At 39.3% G+C, this 13,726-nt stretch overlaps 1 protein-coding gene across 14 annotated transcripts in view; it reads left to right on the top strand.

The window, feature by feature from the left end:
- ZMYND11 (zinc finger MYND-type containing 11) overlaps positions 1-9,951 on the top strand; it is a 116,341-nt gene extending 106,390 nt beyond the window's left edge. For all 14 annotated transcript variants that reach the window (XM_046678579.1, XM_046678585.1, XM_046678582.1 and 11 more), the window contains 5 exons: positions 1,249-1,456; positions 1,871-1,939; positions 3,005-3,277; positions 3,587-3,772; positions 7,691-9,951. In XM_046678579.1, coding sequence (XP_046534535.1) covers positions 1,249-1,456; positions 1,871-1,939; positions 3,005-3,277; positions 3,587-3,772; positions 7,691-7,813 — 859 coding nt within the window. In that variant the 3' untranslated portion in view covers positions 7,814-9,951. The remainder of the gene's footprint in view (positions 1-1,248; positions 1,457-1,870; positions 1,940-3,004; positions 3,278-3,586; positions 3,773-7,690) is intronic.
- The last annotated feature ends 3,775 nt before the right edge of the window (positions 9,952-13,726 follow it).

Below are 13,726 nucleotides of genomic sequence, written 5' to 3'. Positions count from 1 at the left end.
GGGGAAAAACTGCTCTTAGAAGTCACAAGGTCCTTCTAGGTAATCGGCACTGCTTGTAGCAGGAGCCTCTCAGAAACACCTGCTTTTAAATGTGCACTAAAACACTCTTACTGATTGCCTGGCACATAATAGGCTCTCGATAAATATTTGTTGACTGAAAGGGTAACTATAATAATAATGCAAGATCTAATGGTGAGGAACTCTGCCACAAGCAAAGTTTCGTTTGCACTTCTTGCATTAAAGTTTAGTTTTTCAAAATGTAGTTTACGAATCCCCTTGACTACATGCTGCATTGCAGGATTGTTTCTCAGTCATTTCTGACAAAAATGTAGGGTCCTTAAAGTCAGAGACAGCATGCGTAGAAGTGTCATCCTAATAACTGGGCACAGTGAGTGCCCTCACTGGACTCCAGCCGTTAGTTAACAGCTTACTGTAACCCCGTCTGGGCAGCATCTCCTCCCGTGGTCACACAGGCAGTAATACTTGAAATCAGGTGGGCCCAGTTCACTGCCATAGCTTTGTGGTGCCTTTCACTGGTGCACAGTGAACAGTTGTTGAGTTGATACAGCATTCTAGATGGCTGCTAATTAAAGTCCAATAAAGTGATTAGCGCCCAGGAAAATTCTCTTGAATTTTTAGGTGTTCTTTCCAGTAAAACCAAATGGTTTTTCATTCTCTAGTTTCAGATCAATATTACACATAATTCAGACACACTTACAGCTGCATTCGTGGTTGAGCACTCGGTTGCTGAATGGCACCAACACTTCTTTGTTTGTCCACCATGGTTCACCTAATGCATAGGGACGTAATCTAAATATAACTTACTAGGTGAGAGCTTTTAGATGCCCTCTTACGTGTGTGTGTGTGTGTGTGTGTGTCGTGAAAATTTCTGGGCATTTTCAAATGATTCTGTGGTGCTAATCTGGAAATAGCTAGATTTTGAATAACTTAATATTCAAAACAACAAGGGGTAACATTCTGAATAGGACTTAACTGTGATAAGCTAAGCTGGTTAAAGAAATTTGTGACAATTCTGAGGTATTTGTGAACCTCTCCAATTCTGAGAACTTTGCCTTGATGACTGTGAAAAACAAAAGTTACCTCACTTATTTTCTACTTGGTAAGAGTCTTTGTTCAAGCTGTAACTCACAGCCTCAGTAGATGGAATTGCCACAGATTGGACTTGACAATGGGTAGAGTCCACTACCATTTTGGAATTTTCTGACAATGGCTTCATTGTTCTCACAGGGCCTGGATTCCTTCTGAAAACATACAGGATATCACAGTCAATGTTCATCGGCTGCACGTTAAGCGCAGTATGGGGTGGAAGAAGGCGTGTGATGAGCTGGAGCTGCATCAGCGTTTCCTTCGTGAAGGAAGATTTTGGAAGTCTAAGAATGAGGACCGAGGGGAGGAGGAGGCAGAGTCCAGTATCTCCTCTACCAGCAATGAGCAGGTGAGTGGTATCCCAGAGAGAAACTACCTGTCAGTGTTATTTTAACTGTGAACATTGTTAGTGCACACTCCTGACTGTGATGAGACTCTGACATTTCTCCTTCCTTTCATATAAACATTTGTAAAGTGCTCTGCAAAAGAAACCAATTCAAGTAACAAACTGATAAGCCACGAGCAACCCTGATTCTGCCAGTGAGAGAGTCAGTGCCCTGCTCCTTCCAGAGGCACCTTAGCTCTGTAAATGTCTGCACCAGAGCAGAAATTCAGTAAGTGTAGCTGTGTGGTTTTGGATGAGCTAAAACAAAAGGGAGCCACTTACTCACTTCTGACCTGTGGGTCCCTGGCTAGTATTTTCAGCAGAGAAGTGTTTCATAACGTCTGGAATAATATGCTGTTACTGTTATGATGCCCACAGCTAAAGGTGACTCAAGAGCCAAGAGCAAAGAAAGGACGACGTAATCAGAGTGTGGAACCCAAAAAAGAAGTAAGTTGCCCACCTTGCAGTGTCCAGGTGGCATTGAAATGGGAAATGTTTTCAGTTATGGCCAAGACAGATGCTCCTGAAAGTGAAATGCCTTGCCGTCAATCAGATAATATCAATCATGTTTGAACCCAGTCTCCTTCCTGCTGTTATGTGCTGTCGCTTGATTGACACATGCATACTGAGAGTTTCTGTCTCAATTTAGCATCTGCTGGCCAAGTCTGCCTAGGTGGGGGGCACTTTGCTGCATTTCCTGGACCTCTGATATTTTCTCATAGCATTATCAGAAACAAAGGGTTTATCCAGTAAATCAGTAAGGCCAGCATTTAAAAACTGGAGGAAACTATGGTTAAGCTCAGCCTTTCTAAATTATGTAATCCATGTATGTTTTAAAACCAAATGTAGGGGCCAGCCCGGTTGCCTAGTGGTTAAGTTCACATGCTCCGCTTCAGTGGCCTGGGGTTCACAGGTTTGGATCCTGGGCGCAGACCTATGCATCATTCATCAAGCCATGCTGTGGCAGTGTCCCATATATAAAAAAGTAGAGGAAGATTGGCACAGATGTTAGCTCAGGGCCAATCTTCCTCTCACACACAAAAATTTTTTTAAAATAAGTAAAAAAATAAAACCAATTGTAAATCAGGGCATAGTGCAAACACATGTTCAGTGAGAAATGGCTTAGGGTTTTAGGAAACTTATTAATGAATCTAGTCCAAAGAAGTGACTATAAATTGATAATGATTTTATATTTTATATGGTAATTTTTTTGTTTAGTCTATTTTAAAAGCAAGACCATGGTATTGTTATGTAATGAAATTGTGAATGAAGTTCCTGTTAAAAATTATCGTAGCTATTAATTGCATGGGTTTTTTCATTTTTTTGTTTATTTTTAATTGTGGTAAAATACACATAACAGAATTTACCATCTTAATTACATGGTTTTTTAACGACAGTTTATTATATGGCTATTTATGTATATCACTGTGTTTTTATCCTGATAGAGCTTGTTCTTGAACTGGTGGCTTACATGGGCTTGTTTTACATCTCGGCACTTTCCTTATCTTTTAGGAACCAGAGCCTGAAACTGAAGCAGTGAGTTCCAGCCAGGAAATCCCCACAATGCCTCAGCCAATCGAAAAAGTTTCAGTGTCAACTCAGACCAAGAAGTTAAGTGCCTCTTCACCAAGAATGCTGCATCGGAGCACCCAGACCACCAGTGACGGAGTGTGTCAGAGCATGTGCCACGACAAATACACCAAAATTTTCAATGACTTTAAAGACCGAATGAAGTCTGATCACAAGCGAGAAACTGAAAGAGTTGTACGAGAAGCTCTAGAAAAGGTAAAGCAGCCCCACAGTGGGCGTTGCCTTCTGACACCTGGTGGGATCCGTGTTCCATAGTAGTTTAGTGTCTTTCACTTATGCATCAAGCAGGTCGCTGCTTTTTAAACCTAGGAATATAAGAAGTCATCTTTTGTAATATTTCAGTTAATAATAGTACTTTTCTCACCAGAATCTTTTACAGCTCTTAATGAAATAAAGGGAAGAGGCACAACATTTAAGTAGAAACTATGTCTGAAGGTTGTAAGTGTAGCTGTTTGTGTACATTGTGAGCCGACATACTGTGGGTTAACTTTTTTTTCATTTCAGCTGCGTTCTGAAATGGAAGAAGAAAAAAGACAAGCTGTAAATAAAGCTGTAGCCAATATGCAGGGTGAGATGGACAGAAAATGTAAGCAAGTAAAAGAGAAATGCAAAGAAGAATTTGTAGAAGAAATCAAGAAGCTGGCAACACAGCACAAACAACTAATTTCTCAGACCAAGAAGAAGCAGTGGGTAAATATCAAAATTTTCTTAGAATCCAGTCTCTGAAAATGTACCACAGGTATGATGAAAATCAATTCCGAAAGATATAAGTGGCATATGCAAAAATTATCCCTGAAATAAATGTGAAATTGTGAACTTTAAATTTTAAAAATTTATTAAAAGTCCTATAATCTCTCAACTCCAGATCCCACATGACTGAGTGTTGCTCAGATTATTTTGTAAAATTGAGATTATGACACTTTAGTACATAGCATATTTAGTGCAACTAATTTATATAACTTCTCCATCTATGCAAGTATTTTATTTTGATTAATTGGCTGGCCCTGACTTTTGCTTGGTAACTCTTGATAGGTAATATCTAAATTGTGAGATTGTAAATGTAAATATCACGATAGCAAATTAAGGATTTTCAGATTTTACTGCTCTTGACATTTATACATTAGATTCTATTTAGGAAATGGATTACTTTTACTTTATATAGTACCTTCTCACTGGTCTCTGACTCCACTTAGAATCTGACAGTTCACTTTTTATTGTGTCCTGTTTGTGACTCTTATCTCCCACCTCCACAGATCTCAGTTAATTGTCAGCGAAAAAGTTCTGTTCCCAAAAGCACGTAACTTGGTTTTAATTTTAGTGAATAACTATGTGAAGTTTTGTGATTCTTCATTTAATCCAGACTACATTCTGAAGACAGTCTTTATTATTTTTTTTTTTTTTAAGATTTTATTTTTCCTTTTTCTCCCCAAAGCCCTCTGGTACAGTTGTATATTTTTAGTTTGGGGTCCTTTTAGTTGTGGCATGTGGGACGCCGCCTCAGCATGGCCTGATGAGCGGTGCCATGTCCGCACCCAGGATCCAAACTGGCGAAACCCTGGGCCGCTGAAGCGCAAACTAAGCACTCGGCCGCGGGGCCGGCGCCTGAAGACAATCTTGAAATACATGTAAAGTAAATATTTCATGAGGGAAGGAGACATTATAAAAGTTGTGATAGAGAAAGATTTGTCAAGAAGGAAAAGGGAAATGTAGCATATAATTTAGAGGACTCTACAAAGATAGTTTGATAGGAAAAAACAGATGAATAATGAATTAAATATCACCAGATAGGAATTAAGGTGTGCTGAAGATAATAACAAGCACACTGCCCTAACACCATGTCCAAAATTCAACCATCACATAAAGACAAGAGGAAGCTAGAAAGTGGACACTAGATTTATGAGAAGAAATCCCATGAGTTTACTAAAGAATAAAGGAAATAGAAGAGAAGGCTATAATAAAGAATTATAATAGCAGCTTAACTTCAACAACATACAAATTCTCTGCTCCTTTACAGTTCCCTCCCCACCCCTTTCAGTTCTTGAAGTCACAAAATTACATCTTTATATAATGTGTGCCTGAAACATAAGTTAAAAATTCTTTTAAATGCACTAATACCTAAATTATGTGGAAAACACGATTTGGAATTACAAGTTGAATTTATGGCAATACTAGTTTTTATACTAATAACTTTTTTCTTTAAATCTGTTAGTCCCTTAAAAAACATAGGGGCCGGCCCAGTGTCATAGTGGTTAAGTTTGTATGCTCCTCTTCAGCAGCCCAGGGTTCATGGGTTTGGATCCTGGCCGTGGACCTATACACCACTTACCTAGCCATGCTGAGACAGCATCCCACATACAAAATAGAGGAAGATTGGCATAGCTGTTACCTCAGCAACGGTCTTCCTCAAGCAAAAAGAAGATTGGCAACAGATGTTAGGGCCAGTCTTCCTCACCAAAAAAAAAAAAGAAGAAGAAGTACAGTACAAGCCATCATTACAATAGTACTAGCTTTTATACTTGCCTGTGTATTTACCTTTACTGAGACCTTTCTTTCTCCATATGGCTTCAAGGCTTTGTCTGGTGTCCTTTCTTTTCACCTTGCAGGACTCCTTCAAGCATTTCTTGCTAGGCAGGTCTAGTGGTCAGGAAATCTCTCAGCTTTTGTTTATCTGGGAATTTTAATTTTTGTAGGATTCTTTGGTGACATGTCTTTCCTTTTAGCATTTTGAGTATATCATCAGCCCACCGTCTTCTGCCTCAAGTTTCTAATGAGAAATCTGCCGATCATATATTGATGATCCTTTGTATGTGACTGTTCGCTTTTGTCTTGCTGCTTTCCTGATTCTCTTTTTTTTTTAAATTTTTTTAAAGATTTTATTTTTTCCTTTTCCTCCCCAAAGCCCCCCGGTACATAGTTGTGTATTCTTCGTTGTGGGTCCTTCTGGTTGTGGCATGTGGGACACTGCCTCAGCGTGGTTCGATGAACAGTGCCATGTCTGCGCCCAGGATTCGAACCAATGAAACACTGGGCCGCCTGCAGCAGAGCACGCGAGCTTAACCACTCGGCCACGGGGCCAGCCCCTTTCCTGATTCTCTTTTAACTTTGGTTTTCAAAAGTTTGGTTATAATGTGTCTCGACATGGGTCTCTCTGAGGTCATCTGACTGGAGTTCATTGAGCATCTTAGATATTCAGATTCACTGTCTTTCATCCGATTGGGAGGCTTTCAGCCATTATGTCTTCACATAACCTCCCTGCCCTTTTTGCACTCTCTTCTCCTCTAGGACTCCCATAGTGCATGTCTTAGTCCACTGGACCGTGTCCCACAGGGCCCTTAGGCTCTGTCTGCTTTTCTTCAGCCTTTTCCCTTCCTCGGACATTAATTTCTGTTGTCCTGTCTTCTGCCTGCAGAAATCTGCCTTTGAATCCCCCTACTAGATTTTTCACTTCACTTAATGGGCTTTTCAGCTCCAGATTTTCTTTTTATTGATATTTCCGTTTTGTTCCCACACTGTTGCCTTGACTTTCTCCACATCTTCCTGTGAGCATCTTTAGTAGCTGTTTCAAAGTCTTCATCTAATGTGTTTGTCATTAGAGCCTTCTCAGGGGCACTTCCTGTTGATTTACTTTCTTTCCTTTGAATGGTCATACGATTCTGTTTCTTTGTATGCCTTGTGATTTTTTGTTGAACACTGGACATTTGAATCTAATAATGTGTTAACTCTGGAACTCATTTTCTCCCACTTTTCAGGGTTTGCTGCTGTTTTTGGGGGGGTTGTTGTGGGCTGTCTGTGAGAAGGGTCAGCTGAGGTGTGAACTAAATGAGTGTCCTTACATCTTTCCTGAGCCTTCCCTGGGGCATGCACATTCACTTGCCGGTTCTCCCCTATTTGCACTGGGCTCCTGAAAGGGGCAGTTACAGGGCACTGGCCGCTTCATTCTCCTGGAAGGCATTTCAGCCCCAGGGGAGGGGGCTTGTGACAATTGGGGGAGGTACAACAACAATGGCTGCCCACCTCTTTGTCTGCACCTCTGTGATCAGAAGCAGCAGGCAGCACAGATCCCTGGTATTTGGAGGAGAGGGTCCTTTGTGTCCACTGTGTTCTGGCTCCCAGAATACATGCACAGCTGCCTGTCCTGGGACTGGGGGATGGGTAACTTCTGCTGTGCTGAGAGCTGAAAGTGACCGAAATTAATCACAATGTACAGTCCAAGCCCTCAGTAGACTCCGGAGTTCCACAATAGTTACGTTAGACAGATTCTACCAGTGCAGTTGATGTCCAGGTTAGGGTTCAGTGCTTTCTGCTCCACTGCCTTCCCAGAATCTTCTCAAAACCTTTTAAAGAAAATAGAAGTTAGTTATGTTTGTGTGCTGATGGGAATGGCCTAGTGGAGATGGAAAAGGTTGATGTGGTGCTAGGTAAGCTCAAATTCGCTGATAACTGACGAGTCCCATTGTTTCCTGCTGTTCTGCTCAGTACGTAAAACACATTCTGATGTTCTTGGTGATATTATCTTAAGGTTGAACCAGAAAGAAGTCTCCTATTTTGACTAGTTTTGTGTGCACGTAGTCCCAAGCTCAACCCCTGGTCCTGATTTCTCGTGTGCAGTGCTACAACTGTGAGGAGGAGGCCATGTACCACTGCTGCTGGAACACGTCGTACTGCTCCATCAAGTGCCAGCAGGAGCACTGGCACGCCGAGCACAAGCGCACCTGCCGCCGGAAGAGATGAAGGCGGCTCTTCCCGGGAGCGCCGACGACGACTCTTCTCAGACACAGCGGTTTTTGTTTCCAAGAAGCCAAAATTGTTTAGAATTTGCTTCCCATTTTGCACCAGCCTTTAAACACTTTTCGTGAAGAAATTTTGCACAGTAGTTTAAATCTTTTGTTAATGCTCCTCCAGAGTTTTTCAGGGGGTAAAAGTAACATCAGTGGAGGGTATTATTTTAAATAAACTTTAGTGAGAATTTGTTGCATTTTCAGCAAATTTTAAAACATTTTTAGGTTTTACAGAGATTTTAACCTTTAAACAAAAGATCTTTAAAAAACAACAGGTGAATACAAGTGAGTTTAACAAAGAAGCATTTAAAGTAGATCTGAATGTGAGAACTGTTTCAGAAATAAAACATACTACCTTGATGTGAAATTTATTTCTTAACCTTGTTGAGCTGGTTTTGTTCAGCTTAATTTACTGTTTAAAGGCATTATCTATTGGTTATGCCAGTGGGTATATGATTGAATTTAGGGAACAGGGTTGACACAGCAGGTGCTAGTCCTGCATATTTTTTCGTAAATATTTCCCAATTGTGTTTTTCATTATTTCTTTTCAATATATAACTTTTATAACAAATTATTAGCTTTGATCTTGTAGTTTAAAATTGCAGGGAACTGGGGTAATCTTTTACTGAGCTGGATCTTAGAGAAAATGAATATTTAAATTTTAAAGTTTGCACATTTCATCTTTGTCCTAACATGAGTGCTTGTATCAAGATAAACAACAAATATAAAATAAAAAGCCAAAAACTACCTTTATCCATACATGAAATTATAGATGAGGCATACAAATTTCTTTAATGCTTCCCTTCCCGTCCCAAATACCATCTGGTTGCCTGTTATCTGGTGTCACCTCGGATATTTTAAGTTAATGCTAAAAGGAGAGAAAGCACTTAAGTTTCACAGAAGCCGTTATGTTTGTAGTAATGGGTCATTGCCTACTAATGAACTCCATCACTGTACACAGAATGAAGAATAATGCATGTTAATTTTCTTGTATTAAAGATGCCGTGATTTGTAAAAAGTCTGTATTTTGCGGAATGTCTGGATTAAGAAGCATTACCAATAGGAATGGATCGATAGTTGAATAATGATTTTTTTATACATAGATATATAAAATATAGCCAGGAAAACTTAAATTACTTTTTTTTTAAAAAACCTCACAATTTATGTTTTTTCAAAGGCTGATCTTAGACCAAGTCAAATTGTCATTTATCATTTAGTTATTTTTAAGACTAGAGAAATAATTTGTAAATATTTATTTAGACCTTTGATATTTATTAAAGCAATTACACACAATGGAAGTGAAAGAATCAGGAGAAAAACCTTTTAAAAAGTTTTCTCCGGGTTTGTCAGGGTCACTCTAAAGATAAAAATGTAACTAAGTCTTCTGTGAAATAATCATCCATCCGATCCTGATGCTGTTGCAGATGGTGGTGACACAAGTTAATCGACGAGCTACTGCCCAGTGGTGTGCAGTGGCCCCCTTTCAACACCAGACCTGAACCGGGCAGTGACTTGGCGTCTCCCTCCCTCCTCGTTGCTGTGTGCTTAATTAGTGTTGCCACGGTGCTGTGGTCTGATTGAGGCGTCGTAACCAAGAACACTTACCTTCTCTGATTGTTTTTCAAGTTTTAAAACTTCGATCCACCCCTATGAGAGCAAGTTACTGTGGAAATATTTTTGGTGTAAAATCATTCCAGAGTATGTACTATTTAACTGATAGCTGCATGAAAGTAAGATTTGTGTTACTTTGGCTTTTTTGTCTCCGTTGACACGGTTGCACATTTCCAATTTACTACAGTGTGAAAACTGTGTGTAAAAAAAAAAAAAACAAAATTAAAAAAAGAGATTGTGGCCTGGTTTTGTAAAAGTTTTAGGTAAAATTACAATTGATTGTTTTAGGAATCATAAAAATTTTTCTGCAAATCATAAAGCTATATCAAGGTGTTGAGCTTAGCCACTATGCACATTGTAATTATTCATTGTGGCTGTCCAGTTCTATGATGCATTCTGGCATTTTGTAAGCTGCTCTGACTAGCAATATATAGATTCATTTAATGTGTTAACATTGGTTAATAAATGTATTTAAAAAGACCAACTTTAATAAATTGTTGATTTAGTGCATTCCCCTATACCAAACCAAAGACAACCATATCACATGGTGATCATATACTATGGATTATCCGTTGGTGACTGTTTAACTTTATATAAAATCAGTGTGGTAAAAATCATTCATTCACCTAAATGTTTGTTTAGGTTGAATTTACTTTTACCAGCTCTCAAAAAAACACAAAATACTCTCACCAGTTCTTTAAAAATTTAGGTTTGTTTGACTATAAAGCCCATTTTCGTAACTCTTATGCTAGGCTGAACATACAGATAGAAAATTACTGAATAAACATTTGAGCTTAGTCAATATCAATTTCAATACATCTAGAATCAAGCCCATCGTCTCTCCCTGCATCACTCCACGTCTCTGCACCGTTCACATGGTGCCGATCTCAGTTCAGGCCGCATCACTCTCCTGACCAGACCATAACACAGCAAGTGGCTCAGCCCTCTGCCTTCCATGTCTAGTTCAGTGGTTCTCAGACTTTTACATCAGGATCACAGAGGAGCTGGTTAAAACATTGCTGGGCCATGCCCCCAGCATTTGCATTGCTAACAAGTTCCAGTGTTGCTGATGAGGCTATCTTTTCATAACCATTGCTTTATTCGTGAAAATAAAAGTCCACATACGTGTAGATGCACAAAATATGGTGCAGAGAATTTCAGTATTTTACAGATTCCTAGGGCCCATCTATAGACTCCCCACCCCCAAAAGGATTTAGGTCTCTCATGTTAATCCCTGAACCAGCAGGATTAGAAAAGCAAAAATATGATGGGTAAGGAGGCAGATGGAGTCCAGTTACTGTAATCAGAGGCTATCAAACTTGTGTGCACACAGACCACCTGGGGATCTAGTTAAAATGCAGAATCTGAGTCAGCAGGTCTGGGGTGGGTGGAGCTGATTCTGCCATTTCTCCTAAGCTTCCGAGTGATACTGGCTCTCCAGGCATCACAGCTGAGTGGCAAGGTGTTAAAGGGTATGTAAATTGACAAAAGGCTAACTAGTACTGCACTAAATCATAAATCACATAAAACAGTTAAATGGAGACAATGTGGGGCACCTACGTAATTTTAAATTTTCTGGTAACTATATTAAAAAGTAAAAAGGCACAAGTGAAATTAATTATATTTTTAATATATCCAAAGTATCATTACAAATAATATAACGAGATATTTTACATTCTTGTTTGCACTAAGACTTCAAAATTCAGTGCATGTTTTGTGCTTTCAGCATGTCTCCATGTGGCCTACCGGCATTTCATTCACAGGGGGCTGATGACTACCCATATTGGACAGAGCAACCTAAAAAAGAAGAGCTTTGTCTTACCAGCATGCACCCCCATCAGCACCTTATCTGTAGTCAGTATTCATTCAGCAAATGTGTATTAGAGGGAGTATGTGATAATCTAGGAGCTGACAAGAAGAAATTAGTTTTTGCCAGAGTTTGAGCTCTCTGAGGGTAGGCTCTTGGTCTGTTGCTGAATCTGAGATTTGAGAGTATGGAAATCATCCAGTCAACAAGTTCTAAATTGACATTTCAATTTGGCAGCCCTGGGAAGTCTGGAAACCTTTGTCTAGTTGAACTTCTTAACCTCATACTGGAGAGAAAGCTGAGACCTAGAGCCGCTCAAGTTCGAGAACCACATTCCTAACATCCCCTCTTCTACAGCCTTTCGAAGACTAGGTGGCTTAACAAAATCTTGCAGTGATATGAAATAGTTGCTGCCCTCCAGGAAGAGGGCAGAGTATAAAGTGAAGGTGTAGAATGCTAAGGAAATTCAGAACACACAGTGTAAACATCATTAATTCACTCATTTAACAAATATTTGAGGTGCTGAGTATATAATAATGAGAACAGACATTTCCTGTCCCCATAAAGCGTACATTCTAGAGGGTGTCAAGCAAATAACTACAATGTTTTACTTAGAAATCAGAGTTAGGTACAAAGAAGAAAATACAGGACTATAGGATACAGCGAAAGCATAAAACTTAGTGGGGGTGAGAATTAGGGGAGGCTTAAAAAATTTATATATAAGCTGAATCTTGTAAGGTAAGCAGGAGTTAGCTAGAGAAGAAAGGCATTCCAGAGGATCCAGTATTGATTTTGGATAATTCATTTTCTCCTTCATATTTTTACAATGAACATTACTTTTAAAATTGGGGGAAAAGTTATAGAAAAAAACAGAAGTCTTAGCTAGAGAGGTCTACAGGGTTAAGGGTTACAGGAGGGTAATTTTTTTTTTCAGGTAATGAGAGATTTGACATGGTTAAGGAAGCCTACAGGTGGGAAGAGGGAATGAGGGTGATGCCATGAGAGAACATCTAGGGGAAACTGGCACAGAACTAGATGAGATCACAGAAAATAGCAGATGATAAAGAAGTGAAGATTAGAGAAGACTACTCAAGTTTGTTAGTGAACAGGAGAAGAAAGATTGAGGGAAATCATGTCTAGGACAGGAAGAGGAACACATGAGTAATGTCAGCATCACGGTGTAAGATGTTCCTCCTTTTTGTCCTTTTTCAACAAAGAATTAGACATCCATCCAAGAACAAAAGCATCTTTGTGGTTGCTATGGAATCCGGCACCATACACCAAGGAGCCCAGGAGGAGTCTTGCCCACCTGTCCACCTGGTAATAGGCAGGCAGACCCTGACATGGGCTGTGGAGACGTGTAGCAACAAACCTGCCCCAATCCATCTCACTGCAGTTGGGAAAAAAATCTGAAGAGTGTTGACGTGGACAGATACGCAGAGAAGATAGAGAAATCATAGAAATCCAGCCTTCTCTAGGGGAGATTCCAACATGCCACTGGAGAGAAAAGAAGTTCGGATGCAGTAGAGATGGTAAGAAGAACTTTCCCAGCACTGTACCTCCCTAAGGAAAGCCTGCATGGGGCTGATGTGTCTAGCAGTTGGTGACCTCTCCCACAGGAAGCAAAGACCCATATAAACAAGACCCAATCATATGCTGCCTACAAGAGACCCCTTTCAGCTTTAAAGACACACATAGATTCAAAGCAAAGAGATGGAAAAAAGATATTCCATGAAAGTGGAAATCAAAAGAAAGCAGAATAGCTATACTTATATCAGACAAAATAGACTTTAAGCCAAAAACAGTAACAAGAGACAAAGAAGGTAAATATATCATGATAAAAGGGTCAATGCATCAAGAAGATAAAATAGTTGTAAATATATATGCACCCAACATCATAGCACCTAAATATATTAGGCAAACAGTAAAAAATCTGAAGGGAAAAATAAAAGAAACAATGAAATAATAGTAGGGGCATTCAATACCTGACTTTCTGCAATTGATAGATCAACCAGACAGAAAATCAACCAGGTAACATTGGACTTGAACCATATATTAGACCAAATGGACCTAACAGACACATACAGACATTCTATCCAACAGAAGCAGAATACACATTCTTCTCAAGTGCACATGGAACATTCTCCAGGATAAATCATATGATAGGACTCAAAACAAGTCTCAGCAAATTTAAGAAGTTTGAAATCATATCAAGTATCTTTTCCAACCACAATGGTATTAACTAGAAATCAACAAGAAGAAAGCTGGAAAATCTACAATTATGTGGAAATTAAATAATGCACTCCAGAACAACCAGTGGGTCAAAGAAGAAATCAAAAGAAAATTATAAAATATCTTGAAACAAATGAAAATGGAAACAAAACATAGTAAAACTTATGGGATGCTGCAAAAGCAGTTCTGAAAGGAAAGTTTATACAAATAAATGCA

Source organism: Equus quagga, chromosome 12, assembly GCF_021613505.1.
Source record: "Equus quagga isolate Etosha38 chromosome 12, UCLA_HA_Equagga_1.0, whole genome shotgun sequence".
Classification (NCBI taxonomy): domain Eukaryota; kingdom Metazoa; phylum Chordata; class Mammalia; order Perissodactyla; family Equidae; genus Equus; species Equus quagga.
The sequence above is the reverse complement of the archived record's forward strand: the minus strand, read 5'-3'. Positions and strand labels throughout refer to the sequence as shown.